We start from the raw sequence: 24933 nt of genomic DNA, 5'->3' as shown, positions 1-24933 counted from the left end.
TAACAGCATGTTTTTATTCTGTTGAAATTTAATTTATAATTACTGTGTGTGGGGTGAAAAAAAACAACCTTCTGTTCAATAAGTTAACATCATACGAAATTGGCATGCATAATATAACAAATTTCCTATACCGTAATATTGCATTAAGTTTGACATTTTGAACAAAAAAATAAAATACAAGTAAATGTGAGGAGAGTCAAGAAAACTAGTACACTTCATGTTTAAATAAATTTAATACAAAAAATACCAGTCACCCATCCATTTTATTAAAGCACTTCAGTCCTCATTAAGGTCAACTGGTGAGCTGGAACCGCTCCGAGCGGGCTAGTTGCCAGTCAATCACAGGTCACATGTCAACAAGACTCACATTCAAACCTGCAGTCTTCAATGAACATGGGTTAGATGGAGCGACACAAAGAACATGCAAACTCCACACAGGAAGGTCACAGTAGAGATCCAAACCTCGACTCAAAAAGGGTAAGGCGGGTGTGCTAACCACTAGTAACAACTAGTAAACTGTGTTGCTCAATCAGTTTACACTTTTTTATGAAGCAAAAAAAAAAGTGTAAAATAAAACTGGGCGGCCCGGTAGTCCAGTGGTAGCACGTTGGCTTCACAGTGCAGAGGTACCGGGTTCGATTCCAGCTCCTGCCTCCCTGTGTGGAGTTTGCATGTTCTCCCCGGGCCTGTGTGGGTTTTCTCCGGGTGCTCCGGTTTCCTCCCACATTCCAAAAAATATGCATGGCAGGCTGACTGAACACTCTAAATTGTCCGTAGGTGTGAGTGTGAGCGTGGATGGTTGTTCGTCTCTGTGTGCCCTGCGATTGGCTGGCAACCGATTCAGGGTGTCCTCCGCCTACTGCCCGGAGACCGCTGGGATAGGCTCCAGCACCCCCCGCGACCCTAGTGAGGATCAAGCGGTTAGGAAGATGAATGAATGAATGAATAAAACTGATGTCTGATTTTATTTTGAAATATCATTTTTTTTCATACTACATTTCCTAATTTCTGAAATCATGGATTACACTTTATTCTTATTTTTTTCCAAATAATTGTTATACTTTGACATTAATTTTGTATTGTATAACTTTTTTTCGTCTTTAATCTGCTGTGCTATGGTTTTATCCACCCCCCACCCTTTTTTTGGAGGGTGCGGGGGGTTGCGCACCTGTGACTCACTAAGTTACAGTGTGTGTAAACAGATTGCATTGGCCACACCTTCTTTTGTCAGACAAATCAGTGTCGCCTGTGTTTGATTTCGATGTAATTAAGTTCTGACTGCATTCTCTTTTGTGACCTTTTGATTGATTATTTAAATTGAGTTTTTCTTCAAAAGCAGTATCATTTGAAGTTGTAACAGAACAATTAGCGCATCGGTCCACTTTCATGCTGGAGCCTATCCGAGCTGTCTTCGGGACGTAGGCAGGGAACCCTGCACTCTGCACTGTGAAGCGGACGTGCTAATCAGTCGTCCAGCGTGATAAGCGCATCCTCCTTCTTTTTTTTCTATATTTTCTGATAGGATTGTTGTAACAGTCAAAAACATCATCAGAACAATTAGTCCTGGTTATCCCTTTTTGTCCTCACTGGATTTTTTGGGTTTTTTTTTAATCATTGCTATTCATTCTTCCTCTTTCTATTATGCTATCACAGTTAGCTTTCAAGTCAAGTACAACTTTATTGTCAAATAAAGTTCAGCTTGGTGCCAAAGAACTATGTTGAAGCAAAAAGAGGAGCTTCATTTCGACAATCTGTCTCAGTGAGTGGTAGTGCTTTGTAGTCAACTCGTGACATATTCGTGTCAAGGAACTACGTATGTTGAAGTGAGAAGAGGAGCTACATTCACTTGGTCCAATGCTTTACACTGCCTTGGTGCCCCAAAACTATGTTGGAGTCAAGAAATGTGCTTAATTTAGACTGTCCAATGCTTTGATGCCACCTTGTGGCATCTTGGTGCCAAGGAACAATGTTGTACTGAGTGGAGGAACTTCATTTAGTCCATCCTTTACTTTGGAGTGGTCTTGGTGCATAGGAACTTTGCTGAATTGAGGAGAGGTGTTCCATTTTGACAATCAAATGCTTGGGAGCCATCTTGGTGCCAAGGAACTATGTTGAAGTAGAAGAGGAGCTTCATTTCGATCGTCCAATGTTTTGGTACCATCTTGTAGAATCTTGGTGCCAATGAACTATGATGAAGTGAGGGGGAGGAACTTCGGTTAGTCAGTCCAATGCTTCGGTGCCAAGGAACTATGTTGAAGTAGAAGAGGAGCTTCATTTCGATCGTCCAATGTTTTGGTACCATCTTGTGGAATCTTGGTGCCGATGGACTATGATGAAGTGAGGGAAGGAGCTTTAGTTAGTCAGTCCAATGCTTCGGTGCAAAGCAACTATGTTGAAATGAGTTCCATGTTAGCTATTAAAAGTAGTGCTTTTCCACCATTTTGTGGCATCTATACGCAGTTGTTGGAGAGAGGGGGAGTGCAATTGCTCAGAGCAGGACTTCACACTATTCAATACACGGTAGAGTGGTCCCCAACCTCTCACATGAAACATATTGACTAGCAACCATTCACACACAGTCAAATGTATATACAATTCAGAATCTTCAATCAACCTAACAAAGTTCTGCATGATACTAATCATATTTTTATTACTGAACACCAGTGTCATTACGTTGTGGTCCTCAAAGTGACCAATAATCTTCCAAGGCTTTAGCCAGCAAGCCGCCCTCAACTTTCCTTGTCAGCATCTTACCGGCATTCTAGTCCCCGCATGTAAACATTGTCCCTTAATCCCGTAATCCGTTTCCAATCGACGTGCGATCGCTTCACACCAACGTGACGATATCTGTGTTGGAGCCTCGCGAGACCGACGCCAAAAAGAAGCTGATGCAGGCCTCCAGGAGGGTCTCCACGCTCCTTAGCAGGAGGACATTGACACCAAGGTAAAGCGGAAGCACCAGGATGCCGAGCACAGCCAGCAAGGCCAGTGGCAAATTTGAACCCCTCCGCCCATTCCTGCGCGGCATCTGAAGGGGCGCCGTCATGCAAACTGTCTCCTTAGACGAACATTGTCGGCTGTCGCTCGCCATCACTTGTGTGAGAAGAAGAAGCGAGCAGGTGAGCAGGATCAGGATCAAGTAGAGCAAAGCCACACTCCAGCAGGGGCGCATCGCGCTGGGCAGGGGACTCAGCAGGTTGGGCAGGCACCGCATCAAAGAGCCGCCGCTAGCCAAACAAGCCGTTGCCCTGGCTTCCTCCAACCTCCATCCACAGCGCAAGCTGAGCGCCACCGCCACCCACACCGACAAACAGCACAGGTAACTGATCGCGTGACACTGCCAGCCACCTTTTTCCTCCCTGCCTTCATCCTCGTCGTCGTCGTCTTCTTCTTCTCCCGTTTTCCACAGGAATTTGCCGAGGGTCTCTACAGCGACAAGGGGTGTGATGAGTATCAGCATGGCGCCATAGGTGTGGCTCAAGAAGAGTAGGAAGCGCAGGGCGATGACGCCCGGCGGTGGAACGAGCTCGACGAGCCACGACTCAAAGAGGCCCAGGAAGCTCAGGTAAACTGCACAAAGACACAATTTGTACGTTTCCACTCAACTTCCAGTATAGGTTCAAGATGGAGAGGCCAACACCCACAAGAGACAGAAAACAGTTATTGTAAACATCAAAGCCACTTTCGAAGGGCCCGTGTCTTTTGCAAACATCAAAGACACATTAGTCTTCCACTAAGCTTAACTTGTAAACAAACATCTGAACCGAATATGTATTGTAAACGCAAAAGACACTTTGTGTGTAGAACGTAACTCACATTTGTAAGCACACGATTTTAAGTCTTCATTGAATAGAAATATTTTGCACAATCGAAGAACTTCAGTCAATCTCACATTTTTGTAAGAATTGAAACAAATTTAAACTGATATTTGATTTGATGGCATTTTCAGCAGCATTTCTTAAATCACTGCTATAAAAATCTAACAAGTGTGTTTTTTGTAAAATCCAAGACACTTCAATGAATGTCATCTGTGTATGTCAACACTGAAGGTAATTTAGTCCTCAAAGAGCCGAACATGCATTTGTGACCAGAGAATTCTTCACCGTAACTATGTTTTGGAGACACTTTGGTAGATCTTGTGTGTTCTTTTAAGCAATGAAGGCAACTTAGTCCTCAAAAATGAACAATTTCAAATCCTCAGTTTGCAGCAGCAAGTTTGCTGTTGGGTTTTGTGAACATCAAAGACACATGTTGTCTTCATTGGACCTGGTGTTTGGAAGCATTGAAGGAAATTTCGTTTTCAACGATTTATCGTGTACGTTTGTAAATGGACAGTTTTAAAATCTTCACCTGTGAGTAGGAAGTCAGTGAAGATGAGGATGCAGCAGCTGCAAAATCCCACGGGACTGCGCGATGTCGCCAGCGAGGGCAGGCACAGGAGGTTGCACACAAGCTTGAAGACGCACAACACCGACGCACTGTCCAACACGCCGTCCATGTCTGCGGGTACACGACACGTGCGCAGCTTCGAAACAGGTTTGCCACTTTCGTCTCGAGGTGCACGATCTGGAGAGTGTCAGACGCTTCGGCAGACCAGTAAGGTAATCGTTATTTCGGCACTTGTCATCCTGGGCTTGGAGATCAATACTTGAACTTTGCACTGTTTACTGTGAGGGAGCATCAGAGTCATTATTTAGTCAACAAGACTAAAATGGTCTCATGTCCAAGATTGAAACGCACGTAGAAACCTTTCTAAAAATTATATATTCTCACAGACTCCAGTGAGGGGGACTCAAGTAAGACTATTTTTAGGAATTGTGACTTGCTGTCCAAAAACATGGGAACAACTTGACTCAGTATCGAAGTGACTTGACTTAGACTTAAACAAGAGTCATCTTGTTTATACTTCACACAATTTGCCTTTTTAGGAAGCAAAGCAAGCAAGAAAGAAAAAAACAAGAGAATCAAAGTCTCCTTTCACCAGTGGATCAGAGCATGACGTCCCACACGTCGGCTACAAGTTACTTTAAAGCGAACAAGAAGATGTTGCATCCATTGACGCTAAAATAAGATAAGATAAGAAAACCTTTATTAGTCTCGCAATGGAGAAATTCACAATTCACAGCAGCAAAGTTATGAAAGAAAGAAGTAGAAAACATAATAAAGGAGCTGCTGGAAAGGGAGCCACTCTCGCGGCGCCATTTTGAAGTCAAAATAACAAAAATAACACAACACAACACATAGGACACAGACAGTCGTGCAATCTTCACCACTTTTCTGCATACACTTTGTTGTCTGAAGCAGTTATAGATGAAAGAGGAGAGGATCAAAGTGCCCTTTCACCAGTGGATCAGAGACGTCATGCTGAAAATGTGCTCAATGTCTGTTACAAGCTAAGTTTTGAAAGCAAACACGAAGCTGTAGCGTCCATTGACGAAAAGAGATGAGTTCACTTCTCCTGTCCCACGTAATCCGCTTCAAATTCCAAGCCGCGACTCCCAGTTGCAAATCCGCAGCGGCCCACTTCTCCTGTCTATTTTACATCGGCTTCAATTGCAAGTGGCGACTCTCAGTTCCAAATATCATCTGCGCTCCATTCAGCCAGACCAATGCAAACTGTCCAACAGCGTCGACATCTCCGCTGAACCAAGCAGGGCTGTGAAAAATGATGCCCTTTAGATGGGCAAAAACACACTGGGGCTATCAAGCAGTGACAGTTTAATCGCGTCGACGTGCCCCTCCATCAAAACCAGTGCTGGTACCGGAAGGCCCAACTAACCGAGCACAGATTCTCTTTGACAAATGTCGTGGTCAAAACGCTGAAAACAGTCCACAACGGGTCCACACGAAGAACAACAAACACCATACGACAATGCAAAAGACAAAAACAACCAGAAAAAAAGCAGAGCTCTTGCAGTGGGCCACCAACTACGGCGCCATCTTGAAGTTATTCTCACACAATTCTGACATGCTCTTACACATGCTACTGAAAAGCTCACACATGACTGAAATCCTTCTCCACACGATGTATATGCTCTCACACTTAGATGTACTACTGAATCGCTCTCAGACACAACTGAAAGGTCCTCACAACTGAAACGCTCTCATGCACGCCACCGAATTGCTCTTACACTCACGGAACACTTTTTCTGCATGCAACTGACAAGCACACACACTATTGAAATGCTGTCGTAGAAAAAATTACTGTAAAGTTCTCAAAAATGCTGATAAGCTAATACACACTGCTGAAATTTTTGTTTGCATGACTGACATACTCTCATATCACACGACACACAATTGCTGTCAGACATGCAACTGAATAGCTATCGCATTGTACTGAAACACTCCCATATGCACGCTGCTGAAAAGCTCTTACACTCACTATTGAAAGACTGTCATACACTCCACTGCAACTGTCTCACGAATGCAACTGAAAAGCTCTCACATGCACTCCTGAAATGCGCTCGGGCATATTATTAAAACAGACGCACTACTGAAAGTTCTACTACCAAAAACCTCACTCAAAGCGTACTGAAATGCTCTCTCAGGCACTTCTACTAAAACACACTCGCACCGACTGAAATGCTTTCATTTACACGCTACTGTATTATTCTCTCACATGCACTACTGAAATACTCTTTTAGACATGCTACTGAAATACTCTCACACACTATTGAAACACTCTCACACATTACTGAAGCACTTTCCTTCACGCTACTGAAATCCTTTCCGAAATCAACCTGAAATACGTTCGTACACTGAAAAATGCATTTCAGTAGTGGTGTGAGAGGATTTTAGTTTTGTGTGCAAGCAAAAAAAACATGTCAACAATGTCCGCAAGATCATTTCAGTAGCGTGTGCTTGAAAGCTAATCCTGAATTATGTCCTTGACGGCCCCACAAAGTTGACACATACCCGCAAGTGATATTCACTTCAATCAGCAACAAAACATTGTCAAGTGGACATGCACAAACTCTAAAAAAAAAAAAAAAAAGAAAGAAATGCCCCCCCATTGTGAGTTTTCATTACCTGGTCGCCCCCGTGGGAGTCTTCAGAGCCGCATGTCCCTCCGGAGCTCTTCAACACGCTCTCTTTCTCTTCTCTCCCCACCCCCTTTTTGCTGTTGCTAATAACCCCCCGACCGCCCCCTACACTCCACCTTACCTTGTGGCCTCCCAGGGCGCCTTGCTCGCTTGCACCTGGAGCAGTGAAGGGCGTGGCACTGTTTGAACAGGCTCAGGGAACCAGTCGGGCAACTCGCTGGCCCATGAGACGAGCGTGTCAAGACAAACAAGGTGAGAGGGGAAACAGAGAGAGGGAATTATTTGACTTGTTCAAGCAACTGCATGCTAATACCCTCAGGTCTGGTAGGGTTTTACTATCTCTTTGTCTTCTTCACGTCTATTTTTGTTGATGTACAGACATTGTAATTATTCAAATTTTGCATGTTTTTTTTGGTTTCCTTTACTGTATAAAATCTTTAAGCAATATCAGGTCTCTTCCATTCATTTTGATTGTTTTCAAATGAGGGTTTGTTTACAAAAAGGTGTAACTGTAAAATATGTATGTGTCACATTTGTATAAAATAAATACAATTAATGATAACACTGCCACAATCAAGTACTTTTAAGGCTTTCTCGCCTGGATGCAGTTAGGCGCAACCTGGCTGGAAATCGTGGGATTCACGATTGCGTCAAACATGCAGATATACTGTCGCTCAGCTCCTCTCTTGGCTTCTTGGTATGGCAGTTATATTAGTCTTTATTCACAGACAATACAAAATGAATGATCTCTCAATAATGGTTTGTGAAATCTAGTATCAGTAAAATGTTCAATCGTTGAAATGAAGGTGAAACTCATCAAGCAGACTTACTGTAAGCAAATTACCGAATAAAACGTACACAAAACAGGACAATACATCATCCAAATATCGAAGCAACAAGAATCGGTCGAGCTTTGAGAATTTGAGTACAGCTGAACCAAATAGGGCGAAATACAGTGCTGCGGACAATTGTCTTTTTAACTCATTCAGTGCCAGCCAATTCTGGACCAAGTCTGAAAAGACGTTTAAAAACGTCTTTGGGAGTGAATGAGTTAAAAGAACATTACTTGTCTTTCTTCTCTCTGGAGCTTTTGTGAGATACAGTATATGACTTCCAGTTAGTGTGTCCGTTATGTAAATGCCTCAGACTGAGTTGTGTCCTGAAGCTCTTTCCAAAGTCGCAGAAAGAAATACGTAGTGTGTTACTTTCTATTCATCTCAGCCCAATTCTGTGTGTGACATGGAGAATATGAGATTGAACACCATTGAATTAAAAAATAAACGCTAATTTGGTTTAAAAGTCTTAAAAACCCTCCCACAATAAACATCTTTTTTTTTGGTGTGTAGAAATTGTTCACCATCTATCAAACTGCTGCTGTTGTTGAAATGAGTCGAGTGCATAGGCACCACACAGCATTTGAATCTCAAGTTTTTAGCTTGCAAAACCCAAAATTGACGGAAGATCTCATACCTTGAAAAACCTTGAAAAACCCTTGTAGATCAAGTCAACATACTGTATGTCTTAGGTTATTCGTTCTATGTCATTATTTTATGTTAAATCTTCTGTAAGGCGCTTTGTTACAGCTGAAGCTGTTGTGAAAGCGCTTTCTCTGGGTACTCCGGTTTTCTCCCACATTCCAAAAGTATGCACCTGTATGCTAATTGGACACTCTAAATCAGGGGTGCCCCAACTTTTTGGACCGAAGATCTACTTTCGATCAACTAACCTCCCGGGATCTACCCTTACCGGCACGCGCACACGCGCACACGCGCACACACGCACACGCGCGTACGCCATGATGAGAAACAGCCTGAAACGGAGGCATGCAACGTCCTTTTGCAGCCTGTTAACTTATCGTAGCTCACACGTACTGTTTTAAAGTGCTTCCCTGGGCCCTCCAAGAGTCCTATTCTTTGCTCGTGCCCTCGGTGAATTGTACACGAAGCAAACTCTGAATGAGAATCATGACGATAAAAGATGGAGCGCAACAGCTCTGATCACAAGCTGCAATTGCAAACTGCTGAGCGCTAACAACTTCCGGTGACATAATCACGCGCCACCGTAAATTTAAGATTCACCTGCTTTGTTTTATTTTTTAAGTATTTTTTGTGTGAAAATGAGACAGATAAGATGATTAGTGTGCAGTGTATATTAACACATAAAATATATTACTAACATGTACAAAGACACAAATGGTTGGTTGTTTTTTTTCTCCTCGACACTCCTCGGATCTACTTGGGACCTGTCTTAGATCTACTGGTAGATCAGGATCTACCTAATGGGCACCCCTGCTCTAAATTGTCCTTGGGTGTGATTTTAAGTGTGAATGGTTGTTCGTCTATGTGTGCCCTGCAATTGGCTGGCGCCCAGTTCAAGGTGTCCCCTGCCTACTGCCCAGAGACAGCTGTGGATAGGCTCCAGCATACCCTGCGACCCTCGTGAGGATAAGCGGACTAGAAAATGGATGGATTCTCAGAGACACAATTTAACATTTCAAGTTGATTTTTTTCACATTGATTCTGAATCTGCCCTTGTTTTTTTTTCTCTAGCAGATTTTAATAGTTAATAGTTTGAATAATAATAATAATGTAGAAATAAAATGTGTAATATAGTCATATATTTCGTCATATTTATGAATTGTTAGGTTCTGGAACAGGTGGATTTTTTTCTGAAATGTCATACAGTAGTTAGAAATTGCAATATAATGACAAATCCATATTGAGCAAGCTTTTAGAGGTCAAACTTCAAAGCAACAACAACAAAAAAAGAATGTTCCATGTCTGTTGTTCAGTACACCGGGAGTTTCTTTATTTTTCAGGACATTCCAAATTGTTGTAATGGCTTCGCCCAATGTTTGTCGATGGTTCTGGTTGTTTTTTCCTCAGTTCTTTCAGCTTCAAAATGGTTTGCTTTTCTCCTATACACAACTCTCTGGTCTTCATTTTTGCTTCACAGCGAATGCCGTTTTCACAGGTGAAACCCAAAGCCCAAGAGCGCAATCTAATTTTTAAGCAATAAATCTAAAACATCACCACCAGAGCAACTAGTAAACATCCTTTCGGTCACATATTCCCAAACTTTTGTTCATTTGATAAATGGGTGGCTTCAAACAAATGGTGTTCTGCCTTCAGTTGTTCTGTCTCATATTCACCTTTTGATTGATAAACCCAAATGTCCTTAGTACACAACAAAAATGAAGGAACCATGTCGTTCCCATACTATTGGATGCAGCCTTATGTTGCCAAGTTTATTGGGAAAAGTCAACTCAGGTGGCTGCGCAAGTAATCTGTCATTGTAGTCACCAAGTGGTGGTTCTTAAGTGATGTTCTCCTCTGAGGACCATCAATTATCCCTGCTCTTTTCTTTTCATAGCTAAGGCGAGGCAGAGTTGAGTATATTGTCTGTTGCCAAACCAGTCTCCAGATCAATCAAGACAAACTGCTTTACTGTATTAGGCCAAATTTGACGTGCTGTGGTGATAAAGCGTGTTTGTTTGTTTCGTTTACCTAGTTTAAAGCTGCTTTTTTTGAATCTCTTTTTGTGGAAGATTATGTGGCATTCAACTCATGAGCAAAATTAGCAAATCCATCAGTATGGAACATGCCGATTGCAAAACAACGTGACCTGATAGAGTGAAAAAAACGAGTGCTTTCTATCGTGTTTGTTACCAATTTGCTTTACTGTTTGTTGTATATGTGAATTGCTCCATGTACAGCACTTTGTATGCAGCGGTGGTTGTTTGAAAGTGCTCTATAAATACAGTTGAGTTGAGTAAATCTGAGCTCAGATTTGGGTTCAGTACCCCCAAAAATGCGCTAAATTCCGTTTTCAAAGTCATTAGAAGAAAATAAGATTGACCAGTGTAATCATAATGGTGATGACGTTCCTCGCGTGACCTGCTCGGTCGGTCACGTGTCATGAGCGCCACCTGGTGCTGATGTGCGCGCATCAGCCCGGCTCACGGGCGCGCGTTCACGTCCAGAATTTCTTGCATGGAGGCAGCGCGTTCACGTTCCTTCACATCGTCCTCTCAACCCAAAAATCCCCCCCAAAATTTGGCATAACATGGGTTAAAAGGAGAGGGAGAAAAAAACGAGGAGGAAAAAAATCTTTTTGCCGGGGGTTCGCCTCCTACAGGACCCAGAAGTGAACAACAGGCGACCCGGAAGGTTTGAAGTCCGCCTGACTGCAAATCGACACGAAAAGAAGACGAGTAGCGATTGTTGCCCAAAGAATCACCGCCTGCGCGCTCACTCTAGCAGGTATGTATGAGGCTTCTCCTTCCAAAAACAAATACATATATACAATTAAATCTCTCTTCGACGTCGCCGAGCCTTGATCTCGCTGGATTAGCATCGTCGTTACGCAAGTCGTGCAAGAACTAAGTTGCCCCCCCCCCCAAAAAAAAAACCAGCCACCCTGCGGCGCCCGTGTGATAAAACATCTATTTATTTCTCTTCATGACATTACATTGCATCCAGTGGGTGCTCATGAAGAATGTTGATCCCGCATATCCTCCATGAAAGGCGTCGTGTTTGTGGGAGGAAGTGTCATCAGGGCTGTTTTTTCCCCCCTTGAAGCAGCCGGGATATTTAAAGCTGCAAAATGCGAGTCAACAAGGCGAAAGAGAAAAAACAGCTACCCGACGTGCACGAGTACAAATGTTCGCCTGGGCCCACTCACGATCGTGGACGGCGCCCGCTGCTTATAAAAATAAAAGCGAGGAAGGGGCTGCCATTTTTGTTTCTCTTTTGTCTCATTTTGGCCCAAAAGCAAAGCAGAGGAGACGGCAGGCTGCAACTAGGCAGCATCACGATGCAACGTTGCGGCTTGATTAGATGGCGCTCTAGATTTTAATTTCATGATGATTATTATTCATATTGATATCCGTTAAAGATTACCGCCTCTCTCCAAATCGCCTCGCAATAGTAATAATTATTGTGTATTCCTGCATTGATGATGATGGTTGTACAACAGGAACCCAAAACCAAGCAGATTTTATTTCTCCATACCATGTTTTTTTAATTAAGATTTTTTTTCAGTTTGTTTTAGGCCCCTTTCTTTGTTACGTTTATATTATTTAGCCTTAAAAATAACGTTTTGTTTTTGTTTGCCCTTTTCTCTATTTTGTTTTATTTAAATACAAATATATTCCCCTCTGCGCTTATTGATTGTATTATGTCATGTTATTACTTTATTTATGTTTATATTTAATTTTAAATGATTTGCAATTATCTATCTATCTAAATATGTCTATATGTACAATTTGAGGCAGTTTTGTATCACAATTTGCGTGTCAAAATTCACATTTCAGACCTTGTTAAACACACAGAATAGAAAAACATAGAATCATAGATGTCTACGTTTTTCCAATAATTGAACCACAGAGACTGTCCCAAAAATGCTGGACTGGGCTGGACGCTAACTTACAACAAGCTTCAGCTGGCTATTAGTGCGGCTAAACACATGCAGAGTTGCACCCAACTCAGTTATCAACACCTGTATCATTCTCACGGAGGGATGACGAGTAGTCGTTAACAGAAGACCGAGAAGCCATGGTAATTGCTAAGATGACACAAGATTCACATGTATTCGCGAAACAGCAGAATTAACTGATTAAATACACTTTTCACAGAGGTCTTGCTGGAACCACATCGAAACGAAACATATTCAATTTTGAACAGCAAAAAAGTCTTTACAGAAAATTAAACACATAAGTATTAATAATATTATACTCACAGCTAAACAGGACCAGAAACCAAATATGAATTACAGTGCATGTCAGCCAGATGAGTAGTTTGAAAGATAAAAGTATATCTTAATATACTGAAGTATATTGAATTGATATGACATCACTAATGTTATTTGATTTCACAATAGAGGCCTGAGTTTTTATTATAACTTTTTATACAAATAAATGTTCTCAAAATTACATGACAGCACGCTCATGTTTTTATTTTTTAAACCAATTTAACTTTTCTATAGGACCTTATAACCCAGTTAGAAATATTAAGGTTGACCCGAAACTGATCCTCCTGTTTGAACTTGACCGACTGATAATGTTTTTAGACAAGAAAATAGTTTACTTCAATTGACAATGTGAATTTAAAAAAAATGATTACATTGAAAAGGGAAATTAATTTGTGATAATGTCATCTTTTTGTTGTTTGACAAAACCTTTGCTTTAGGTCACTGGGATTAACCTGCCAAAAATGGCTCCTCAAAGTTAGATCGCATCTCCTCAAATTAAATAATTGCTTATCAACTGCTCCTCAAAAATAAGTTATTTTGAGCCGTGGCTATTTTTGTATTATTTTACTATTTAATTTTATCATTTTAGTTTTACCTTATCATTTTTATTTTTACCTTATCATTTTTATTTTTTGTTCTATTTTTTAATTACTTTCTATAAATTATTTTAAATGTGTTTTTTATTTTACTGTAATCCCATATTATTTTTGTTAAGGAATAAAGGGATGGGTGTTTTTTTAATTATTATTATGTCAGGAATTTTTGTAACTTTGAGTTAATTTGCAACTTTTCATTCTTTTTTTATTTTATTGTTTGTTGTTTCCATTCTTGTGAGGGTTCCGTTTGGTTAGTCCATCTTTCTCCCCTTTGTTAGGTTAGTCAAAGACTATACAAGGGGTCATCAACATGGTGCCCACGGCACCCAAGAGAGGAAACTGGACAAAAATTGTCTAACTTTCCACCCGTTTTGAGGGAGATGTTAGAACGCAAAAAATTGTTGGGAGCGTTATTATTTTTAACTAATATTGGCCAATTAAATATGTTAGAACCTAATTATAATTTGACCCTAGTTTACTCTTCTTACAGTGTTTTTTTTTTTTAACTTTTTTATGTGTCCCCTTGACTTCAACCTCTGCGTTTTCTGGCAAAAAAAAAAACAAACAAGCTATTTCCTGATTCATAGACACCAAAATGATGTTCGGCTGACAGGACTTTCGTATTTATTTTATTGTTTTAACCCGTACTTGTACATTAACTGAAGGTCGATTATAGTTTGAGTCTCACAATGTGGTCCACAGGCTCCCTCTAGTGGTACATAGAATAATCACTGCTTTAGTACGGCTCAGTTATATTTTCTCAACTCAACTCAGCTGTATTTATAGAGCACTTTCAGACAGCCATCGCTGCATACAATATTTTGCTTTTAAATTCCACACATTCACATTTCATATTTAAGAAATGTTTATTAGTGAGCAATTAATTAGAATATTCATCTAGCTTTTCTGTGCGATACATTTTAATCGAATCATTATTAAAGTACCAGGAGCTCCTTCTAGTGTCGCTGCCTTGGCCACGGGCACTATAGTATAGTGATGCAGACACCTAGAAAGAAGAATCGTGTTTCTTCCACTTCCAATGTAAGTCATTCAGGATGTAATATTTCCCATTTAGCGTAGTGCATAAAGCAGTGGTTCTTAATCTGGGTTCGGTCGAACCCTAGGGGTTAGGTGAATCTGTCTCAGGGGTTCGACGGAGCCTCTGCCATGGAGGTTAAGACATACCTGACTCAAGATGTCAATTAGTTATGACACACCCACTTAGCCATCCCTGGTTGCATAACGGTAATCACGTGACATTGCTTCTCCTATCAGTGCTGTGGGAAATTTATTTCGCTCAGTAGTCACCGTGTGACAGTCGTGATAGTACGTCATACAATTTAAAGACACTACACTTAGGCCATGTAATTTTATTTCCCTTCTTTCTGTTTTTAATACATGTGTTTTTAATGGCTTGAATTTGTGTAAAAAAAATCAATTTTGAGTACTTTTAGATTATTAGTCTACTTGTGTTGCTCCACCGTTTGTGTTCAACTGTCTGCTGCTTCTAAAACAGCTCGTATCAATGCTCGCCATTTTATATGGTTTGTTAGCATTAAGATAAGCAGAATTTCCCCAGGAAAAGCTATGTTGTTTAAAATACAAATCGTGTATTCCTCTTAGTTTTTTGTTTAGTTTGACATTAAACCTAAATGGCCAGTGGTATTAAACAACTGGAAGCTTCTTTTTTCATGAATTAATCACTAATTGCCAAAGTAGTGCTCATTGTTGAAGTGAGTTGAATTTAGTTCACTGTCACAGTGCTTGAACTTCAAATTTCCACTTGTAAACTAAAGCAAAAAAAAAAAACTAACAAAAAAATCCAGACTATTTATGGCTCCTATTATTTAAAAAAAAAAAAAAAAGTTGAGTCACTCTTATCGTAAAGGCACCACCATGGGAATAAAATGTCTTTCTTTTTTTGTATGAACATTTAAGTGTAATACTGTTGGTCATGATCTTGGCACAGAGCTAAGATTTATTTTTAGGTGGTACTTGGTGTAAAAAATCGGAGTACCACTGGTCTATGACTTTACTACACTAAAAACTTAAAACGTGTAAGCCATGAATGTAAAAGAATCCAATGAAAAACAGAAATTGGTGTGCTAAATGAGCTGGCCCTTTTGTGCCGTATGTTGACGTACTCTTATACTGCTGTGTAAACTAGTTCTAGTAGCCAATCATAATGCAGGGACCATTATAACCCAAGGTCCCTTGTACCTCTTGCCCCTCCACTATGCTTGGAGGTAATACGACTATTCGATTCTATGGTAGGCTGAGGTTGTCTTGACATCTGGTCCAGATGTGCAGAACCTAATTTTTGCATGCACAAAAAAAACCCCCTTTTTTTCCTTCCATAGTTTTTTTTTTAAGTCTTTTGGAAACATTTCTATTGCATACTTTGGCACTCTTGGACCATTCCTGCGCGTGTTTGCTTTAGCTGAGGCATAACACTGGGCTGCGTACGCCAGCCAAGAACAACAAACAAAAAAAAACATTGGTCCTATACCCCACCCCCCACCCCCTGTATGAAATATTTGTCTAATGATGGTGGACGCAGTGGATTGCTTTCACCTTCTTCAGGCTCCTATAACTTGCGGGACTTGCACGACACTTTAAAAATTCTCCACCGACGCTGTGCATTTCTTGTCATATTCCACTGAAACGCTTTTGAAGTACGCGATGTAGTGTACAGACTGGGTAACTTCGGGTCTGCCCTTACGATTTGAAGAAGCATAGGAAATACAGTGAATGTACTCAGTTTCTCATCATCCAAAATTTTGCAGTCATGACAACTGAGATTAGGTTTTGGTGTAATGGATTTAAAAATAGAGGGAGGTGGGGAAATTATAAGTCACCTATACTAATTCTGTCAAGGATACGGCTTTAGTCCAATGTAACCGTTGATCCGCTCAACGGAAGTTGAAAATTTGGAGTTACGAAACCATGATACTTTTTTTATTTCATTTGGGTTTTAGTTTTTCCTTTAATATGTTTTCATTTTCATTTTTATTTTACCTTGGTTGGATAGGACTGGATGATTACATCAGGGTGAGCGCTTCCATTGTTACTTGAATGGAGAAAAGTTAATCATATGGAGTTACAGTATGATGAAGAGTATTGTCTTTTCTAGCCAGCCAAATTTGAGCACCATGCCTTTCAGACCAGGCTAAAAAGTGTTGTTTGGATGATTGAAACCTAAGATTAGGATTACACGTGGTGCAATATAATGTTTATGGTTCACACCCACACAGACGGGGATTGGGGGGGACTACCATTCATTTTTTTTTTTGTTGAGGAGGTGGTAGGGGGGGGTCCAGCTGCAAAGCTTGACCATACGTAGCTGACTAACATGAATCCAATGAAATTAAGTTTAGGTTTTGCCAACACAGCTGTCACTTTTGTTCTATTTTCTCTTGTCATCATTTAAGATAACCCCCCCCCCCCCAAAAAAAAAACAAAACTCAAAATGGCTGCTTCAAATCCAAATGTTCAACTTTTGCCTCACAACGAAAAACGGTACAGTCCTGTGATCTTAGTCCTCCACGCGGGATTTGCATGATTGCAATAGCCTTGTTGTGCATATGCTTCATTCTTGTCAAAATACCATGAATCACCAATGCTTTTTTAAAGGCCACAAAATATGCACTATTAATACATAGAAAGCTATGGCGAGGCTATTATTTGTTTCACTCACCTTTTTTGACTGCTGCGTTCCCTCGTCAGTTATTGGACATAATGTCTGTGATGCCTGTGTTTACGCTGATAACGCTTTGACACTGAGGCCCCCCCCCCTCCTCCACAAACAAGAGCGCCACTCACGTGATTGCATATCTAACAGGCATGGATGCCTCTTGGTCTCTTCTCCTTGTCCGTGCAAGAAGCTAACTGAAGATCAAGGTTCTTCTCGCTCTTGGAGACATTTGGTTATGCCACATTGCTGATGTGTGACCCAAAATTACTCAAGTATGGTGTAGTTGCAGATGAATGCTGCTGAATCTCAGATGGGTGATGTTAAATTGCAGGTCGGTGTAGCTCAATTATAAATGGTGACCCAACATTGCAGATGGGTGATGTTAAGTTGTAGCTGGGTGAGGCTTAAATTGGAATAGTGACATTAAAATGTCAGACGGGTGATGCAAAATTACAAGTGGGTTGTGCTAAATTGCAGATGGGCGATTTTAAAGTTTCAGACACGAAGTTGGCCATTTCGTCCTTTTGAACGGGCTCATATGACGTTTGCAGAAGGTGCGTGGGCCCATTCAACCTTTATGAAATATGAATGGATGCTCAGTTAAAAAAAAATTGAGTCCATTCCCAGAGCAGTCCCTTCGAACAACTATCCATTTTGAACTTGTGTTTGCCCCCCCCCCCCCCCCCCCGCTTCTCATTGTATTCCAGAATGGCTGAACCTCGCTTTAACAGTCCCTATTTTTGGCCCCCGCCACCCGCCATGGCTGTCACTCAGGTGAGTGTTTCAAGTCTGCTCGCCTTTTACATTTTCCAGAGGAAAAATATGTCATGAGGTGTTTTTGCATACATCAGTGCATATAAATCTCGGTTTATTCATGTAGTGTTACCTGGCAACGTGATCACAGAATTCAGTCGGGAGTCGTACCAAAAAAAAAAGGCTTTGTATTCAAACGGGACTATTTTTAGGGATAGCAACCGTGACAAAATACAAAAAGAAAAGAGACTTTTTGTACAATATCCTATTAAGTCTTCTCCATTGATGGAATGAAGGAACAGCTGATGGCGGAGAAGATTCGAGCGTCTCATCCGGCTCCTGTTACGCTGCCTTCCCAGCAGCCCTTGCTCTCCCCGGACGGTGGCCAGCATGTGACGTCCAAAGCCCAGCAGCCGGACGTCGTCCTACATGCCAGCCCCGCCCGGCCCACCTCCAGCTCACTCACGGGTACCTTTGTCACCATTAAGTATCCGCCTTTTCACCATGACGTCACACGTCACTGTACTTCCACGTGGCACTTGCTTTCGCCGTTGGATCCAATTTGCATGTAACTTTTATGTCGAATACATTTTCATGGAATCATTATTTCAAGTTTTATTTTCCTGCGTTTATGCACAAGGAGTAAAGCTCAAATTGTGCGTGATATGACTGTGGCTCATAATAATACAAGATGTAGTTTTTAGAGGTGCAAGAGTTATTTGATTACCGTATTTCCCGCACGAAAAGACGCACTGGATTATGAGCGCACCTTCAATGAATGGGCTGTTTAAAATATATATATATATATATATATATTGGACGCACTGGTTTATAAAGCGCAATCTACAATGGAAGAATGTTCCTTCTTTTTGACTCGAGAGGCGTTCATGGCCGCCTCCGAAAAACGTAACTTAACATTACTTCAATGAAACAACAAAAATTGACAAAAATGCACCAAAACAGAAAAGCGAGGAATTCACAAAATAAATGCTATAGCCCCCCATGGCATTTCCTTAAGCGTAGCTCCAACAGAACGATCAAATGTCAGTAACATGTAGGAGACTGGACTGCCTCAGAAGTGTTTATGTATTCACAAACGAGGAAATCACAAAATAAATTCTGTAGGGGGACTATAGAATTTATTTTGTGACTTCCTCGCTTGATTTTCTGTTTTGATGCATTATTATAATTTTCGTAGTTTCATTGAAGGAATGGTTAATTTAAGTTTTTTCAAGGCGGTCATGAACGCCCCTCGAGTCGAACAAAGAAGAGAAGGCACGGAGACCAACAAAGACGTACCAGTATTTGTTGAGACGGTGAAAACCATTAATAAAGTGTGCATTAAAAAAAACACCACCACAGCGCTCCTTTTTTGTGAGCTGCAACAAAAACGTATTCAATAAAGCAGCGACACAGTTCACTGAACCAACAGCAAGTTATAACATTGTAAGCATGTCTCCAGCAAGGAGCCATTTTGGGGTCGACATATTACCGTAATGACCATACACAAGGCGCACCGGATATTAAGGCGCGCTGTGAGCTTTTAAGAAAATAGAAGACTTTTCGGTGCGCCTTACGAATTATATATTCGTAATTATCTCCACAATTTCAGCCTCTCAACAGTAAATATTCGCAAATATCTGGATTCTTCAATGAGAGACGACTGATGAGTCAAAGTGAGATCTGCTTTTGCATTGGAAACAAAGCACTAACTGAGTCATGATCAATTTGTTATTTCTGTGCATTTTTTGTAACCATCAATTGTCTGCCTGTGCACCACAAATGCTGATGACGTGTCTTCAAGGTCGGATTCTCGGCGACGTTAACTTAAACCTGGAGGATAAAGCGGCCATCAAAGCCAGGGGATTGTGGGAGGACTGGCGTCAGCTCATCGAGCACCCCGCTCGGGCAAACCACCTCTCAGGTGACGGTACAGCAATAAAATAAAACTACTCACGCTTTGAAGATGTGGAGTGGTCAAATATATGCAACACGGTACATCCGATTTCCCAGTTTCCTTGAACACAGCATTGTTATCAGGTCCTCTCGTCCTTCAGGCGTTTCGCTGGCATCCAGAACGGGAAACCTCAACAACTCTGAGGTCATCTCCCCATCCACGCCACCCTCTGGCGCCTCCACACCCCACCTGCTCTCCAGCTTCCCCAACCCTCACGGGATGGAGCCTGGAAGAACCAACGGAGGTCTCATGGGTCTACTCGGAGTATCCAAGCCACCGAAGGAAGGACGTCGGAAAATCAAAGCAGAGAACGGCTCTTCGCTTTTGGTAGTGCCGTACCCTATTCTGGCGTCCAGCAATGACCAGTCAGCCATTAGCATCACTGCCAAAGAGAAAACATACAGGTATGGTATTTAGCCATAAAGAGGAGCAGCTCCTGATCCAAAGCATACCACATCATATGTTTTCAGACAAGACAAAACTACACGGACCAGCACATATTTTTATTTTGTCGTTTTATTTGTATTTTGCCTTTTCTTTTCTGAAAGATTGTATTTCGTCCCAATGCAAGTGGTGTGGAAGGGATCAGCTCATGATCCAAAGCATACCACATCATGATTGAAAACATTCCACATCATGCATTATCTATCTGTATAGCTAGCTAGCTAGATGCGTAGCATAACACATCCCATGTTACGTCTTCGTCAGTCCGCTAGTCAGTTTACCATGAGCCAAAGCAATACCGCAACATGCTATCTATGTAATGTATCTTCCATTGCCCAAACAAAGCTCGCCACATCATGTTATCGCGATATGATTCTTTCATGCTACACTTATCTACCTTTATCCAAAGCATACCACATCTTGTCCAATTATGGACCGTGATCTAAAGCATACCGCATCACCCGTTGCGTCTGTATCCCATCCACAGGTGTAAAGTGTGCCCGCTGACCTTCTTCTCCAAGTCGGACATGCAGATCCACTCGAAGACTCACACGGAGGCCAAGGCGTACAAGTGTCCTCACTGTACCAAGACGTTTGCCAACGCCCCGTACCTGGCGCAGCACCTGCGCATCCACCTGGGCCTCAAGCCGTACCGATGCGCCTACTGCGAGAAGTGCTTTCGACAGCTTTCGCACCTGCAGCAGCACACCAGGTTGGATGCTCCCACCTTTCTTCTTTTCGCCGCAATAGATCTCCGCGAATGAAATAGTGTTTCAGTGGCATTCATGTGTAAAAGACCACCAAAAAAAAAGGGATTTTGGCATGGTTTGTTGTTACCACTACATTTTGAATTTTCACCCAGAATCCACACGGGGGATCGTCCATATAAATGCTTCCAACCCGGATGTGAGAAGGCCTTCACTCAACTATCTAATCTGCAGGTAAACTGCCACTACAACACCAAATATATAATCAAATATATCAAATACTGTATATAGTTAGCACCTTGGCCTCCCAGTACAGAGGTGCAGGGTTTGATTCTGGCTGCGACCTCCCTGTGTGGAGTTTGCATGTTCTCCCTGTGCCTGCGTGGGTTTTCTTTGGGTACTCTGGTTTCCTCCCACTTTCTAAAAACATTGATGGAAGATTAATGGAACACTCGAAATTCTCCCGAGGTGTGAGAGTGAATGGTTGTTTGTCTATTTGTGCCCTGCTGGCAACCAATTCAGGGTGTCCCCCGCCTCCTGCCCAAAGACAGCCGAGATAGGCTTTAGGATGCCCTCGAGCGGAAAAGCGGAGCAGAAATTTGATGGATAGATGGAAATATTGTGTTTTTGTGACATATTGTTTGCAGTCACACCAGAGGCACCACAACAAAGACAAGGCGTTCAAGTGTAACAACTGTTTCCGGGCATACTCTGACGCAGCATCGCTGCAGATGCACCTTTCCGCCCATGCCATCAAGACGGCTCGGGCCTTCTGCTGCAGCACGTGCGACAGAGCGTACACCTCGGTGAGAAAGCCATGACGACCATCATGCTTAAATTTTGTTTTGTTTTGTGTTTTTAATTTTTGAGTTTCTAAAAATCATGGTGGCGCGGTGGGTGACGGGCGGTTAACAGATCACAGTGCAGAGGTGTAGGGTTCAATTCCATGTGGAGTTTGCACGCTCTCGCTGTTCGTGCGTGACTTTTTTCCGGGTACTCCGGTTTCCTCTCACATTCCAAAAACATGCATGGCAGATTAATGGAACACTGTAAATTGTCCCGAGGTGTGAGTGTGAGCGCAGACGGTTGTTCGTCTATGCCCTGTGATTAGCCGGCAACCATCTCGGGGTATACCCCGCCTACTGTCCGAAGACAGCTGGGCTAGGCTCCAGCATGCAAATAACATGACGAAGTGCCCACTGCCACATACTGTAAGCCCCAGAAATTCGCTTTGACCTTTTTTAATCTTATTTCACTCACCATCCAAAGCATACCACATCATCTGCACATCTTGTACTGCAGGAGACCTACCTCATGAAGCACATGTGCAAGCACGCGGCGGCACAGCATGCGGGGCCTCGAAGGAGTGACGCCCCCCACCTCCACCAACGGACGGATGCCTCGGACCTGAGCGCCGCCACCATTTTGTCCCGACATCACCTCTCTCTCTCCGTTTAGCATACGACGATGACTATACGACTGATGGACTCGGGTACGACCAAAAACAAAAAAACAAAAAACAAAGTGCCAGAGTGTACTAATACTTTATGAGGAGGTACAATACTACTTTCCTCTGTATTCATTATAAATATATATATATATATATATATTCGCATCTGGATTATGTCTAATGAGCACTTTGAGGCCTGGAATGGACAGACCTATAACATTTATTGTGATGTCACAGATTGTTCTTTTTTATACGCTCCCTAACTTTTTTAATGCTCGTTAAGGTATCTTCTATATATCGTACGCGTCCTACATTTATGTAAATATTATGTGACGAGTTTTTGTATTGTCGATATTTATTCTTTTTGGCCACATTCCCTCTTGAGGTCACTTAGGTTTTGATAAGGAAAGAAAAAAGGGGCCAACGCAAGACTTATTTGGTACACCCGTACAATTTAATATGATCCAAAACGAGTTATTTTCCCATAATTTGCCTTTGCAAAGATGATAATGATTTCAGTTTAACAATCTGTTTATTATTGTGGTAGCCTCTTACGTCCTTACACAAAATCAGCATAGGATTGACTGTCAACATGTTTTTAGAAAATAAAACAATAATCAGAACTTTTGCGAGTGGCGAATTATTTATTTTTATCCATGTCACAGCAACATTCCTTTGTCAACTGTCAGGGGGTTAATAATTTTACTTTATTTTTAAATCAAATAAAATTGTCAGAATACTTTATATATAGTGTATAGGAGTAAGTCATTTTTAAAGGAAGAAAAAAAGGTGGAATAAAGCTAAAATAAAGTAAATCAATTTAATGTTCTTTATTGTTTAAAAAAGCAAAACTAAAGTGAGTAGATTACTGTATTCTAGTTGTACTATTTGTAGTCACAACTCCTTTGTTATGCTTGCATGACAATTTCGACGCTGCCTGTACATTTGAGCATCATGTTGTCAACTTTCCCTCGCTCATTAGTAGCGTGCATGCCTGCGCGCGCGTGTGTTTTGTCTTGGGTGGGCCGATACTTCCTGCACATTGGCCATCCAAAATGGGCTGCCGCCTCCGACCACTTTGAACTTCCTGCCTTCATTCACCTCCCTGTGGACTTGTGGCTGTCTTCGAAGACTTCGTTTCTCTCCTTACAAACTGCATTCATACTTCTTCAAAAGAGGGAGGGGAGCGGATGCCGCAGATTGCGCCTATCTGGGGGAATTTGATTTTGTTCCAGACCACAGTTATGAGTGGGAGGGCCACAATGAGGAGAGGGAGGAGGGGAGGTACGGACGGGTGAAGCATAGAGGAAATGGGTGTAGAGTACTCCTCCAATGTCGCTACACATTCCAACTCTCCTCGAAAAGAGCACAGAAGGTCTATTAACATCACCTCTTGGGACAAAACTCCGAAGCATACCGGCAAACTGGTAAGAATACATGATGCATTTTCTATTACTCTTGCAAATTAACCCTTTGATGCACCCTGTAACCAAGTAACACGATAAACTGTCCACTGTAGTAACCGCTGTCCCTGAAAGGGTTAATGTGTTCATATTCAGAACGACCATGTCTTTCCACTATCAGGACCTTAAATGTGAACACATGGCACTGTATCGTATAATGCAAGAAATTGCAAGAAAAAGCCACTACTTATGGTGATGAGATCAGAGATTTGTCCAGACTGTCTCAGTCTTTTCATTGAAATATGAATAATAATAATGTAGGGGTTGATAGCGCGATATAATGCCTTTGGTGTTGTAATCAGAAACTTCATAAAAATGTCGCAGAATCAGAATCATTATTGGCCAAGTATGTAGAACACACAAGGAATTTGTCTCCGGTATAACACGCTGCACTAGTATCATCGTAAACAACAAAATCATTGAACCATTTTAGAGTAACCAGTAGTTTTGTAGTACCATTTTGTAGTGCAAGAAGAGTGACTACGTCAGTGACTGTTTAAGGAGTTAATGGCTAGAGGGAAGAAACTGATTAAGTGTCTACTGGATTTGGTGCGCATGGATCTGTAGCGTCTGCCATAGAGGAGTGGCTGAAAAAGGTGGTGGGCAGGGTGCGGGGGATCCAGGAGGATTTTCCGTGCCCTTGTCTTGATTCTTGCAGTGTGCAAGTCCTCAAGAGTGGGTAGGGCGGTGTCAATGATTTTTTTTCCGCTGTCCTAACTGTCCGTTGAAGTCGGATTTTGTCCTTTTTTGTGGCGGCCCCAAACCAAACTGTAATGGAAGAACACAGGATTGATTCGTGGAGAGAGGACACATCCCTGTGGGGCTCCAGTGCTGGTGGTGCGTATTGATGATGTTGTTGCTCCCAGTCTCACCTGTTGTGTCCGTCCCGTCAGGAAGCTGTGGATCCACTGGCAGATCGTAGGGGACACACTGAGGTGGAGTAGTTTTGGGGTGAGGAGTTCCGGGATGATGGTGTTGAACGCAGAGCTGAAATCCACAAACAGAATCCTTGCGTAGGTCCCTGTGCTGTCGAGGTGCTCGAGGATGTAGTGGAGACCTATGTTGACTGCGTCTT

General features: G+C 41.9%; 2 protein-coding genes across 5 annotated transcripts; one reads left to right on the top strand and one right to left on the bottom strand.

Annotated features, from left to right (window-relative positions):
• Positions 1 to 214: 214 nt before the first annotated feature.
• Positions 215 to 17153, bottom strand: LOC127607431 (uncharacterized). Of its 3 annotated transcripts, XM_052075729.1 has the most exons (4): positions 17088 to 17153; positions 7030 to 7260; positions 4351 to 4500; positions 215 to 3570 (listed from the first exon to the last, which is right to left on the bottom strand). In XM_052075729.1, exons 3-4 carry the CDS (start codon positions 4496 to 4498, stop codon positions 2828 to 2830), a joined length of 891 nt encoding a protein of 296 aa, XP_051931689.1. In that variant the 5' UTR covers positions 4499 to 4500; positions 7030 to 7260; positions 17088 to 17153; the 3' UTR covers positions 215 to 2827. The 3 variants fall into 3 exon arrangements, with proteins under 3 accessions (XP_051931689.1, XP_051931690.1, XP_051931688.1); XM_052075730.1 differs by lacking the exon at positions 17088 to 17153 and having other exon boundaries at positions 4351 to 4583; positions 7030 to 8858; XM_052075728.1 differs by lacking the exon at positions 17088 to 17153 and having other exon boundaries at positions 7030 to 8833.
• znf362a (zinc finger protein 362a) lies at positions 11050 to 23018 on the top strand. Of its 2 annotated transcripts, none has more exons than XM_052075708.1 (9): positions 11050 to 11305; positions 17792 to 17858; positions 18140 to 18305; positions 19642 to 19761; positions 19895 to 20198; positions 20726 to 20950; positions 21101 to 21179; positions 21593 to 21751; positions 22248 to 23018. In XM_052075708.1, exons 2-9 carry the CDS (start codon positions 17793 to 17795, stop codon positions 22401 to 22403), a joined length of 1275 nt encoding a protein of 424 aa, XP_051931668.1. In that variant the 5' UTR covers positions 11050 to 11305; position 17792; the 3' UTR covers positions 22404 to 23018. The 2 variants fall into 2 exon arrangements, with proteins under 2 accessions (XP_051931668.1, XP_051931667.1); XM_052075707.1 differs by having other exon boundaries at positions 18134 to 18305.
• The last annotated feature ends 1915 nt before the right edge of the window (positions 23019 to 24933 follow it).

Source organism: Hippocampus zosterae, chromosome 9 (assembly GCF_025434085.1).
Source record: "Hippocampus zosterae strain Florida chromosome 9, ASM2543408v3, whole genome shotgun sequence".
In the NCBI taxonomy this organism is placed as follows: domain Eukaryota; kingdom Metazoa; phylum Chordata; class Actinopteri; order Syngnathiformes; family Syngnathidae; genus Hippocampus; species Hippocampus zosterae.
The sequence above is the reverse complement of the archived record's forward strand: the minus strand, read 5'-3'. Positions and strand labels throughout refer to the sequence as shown.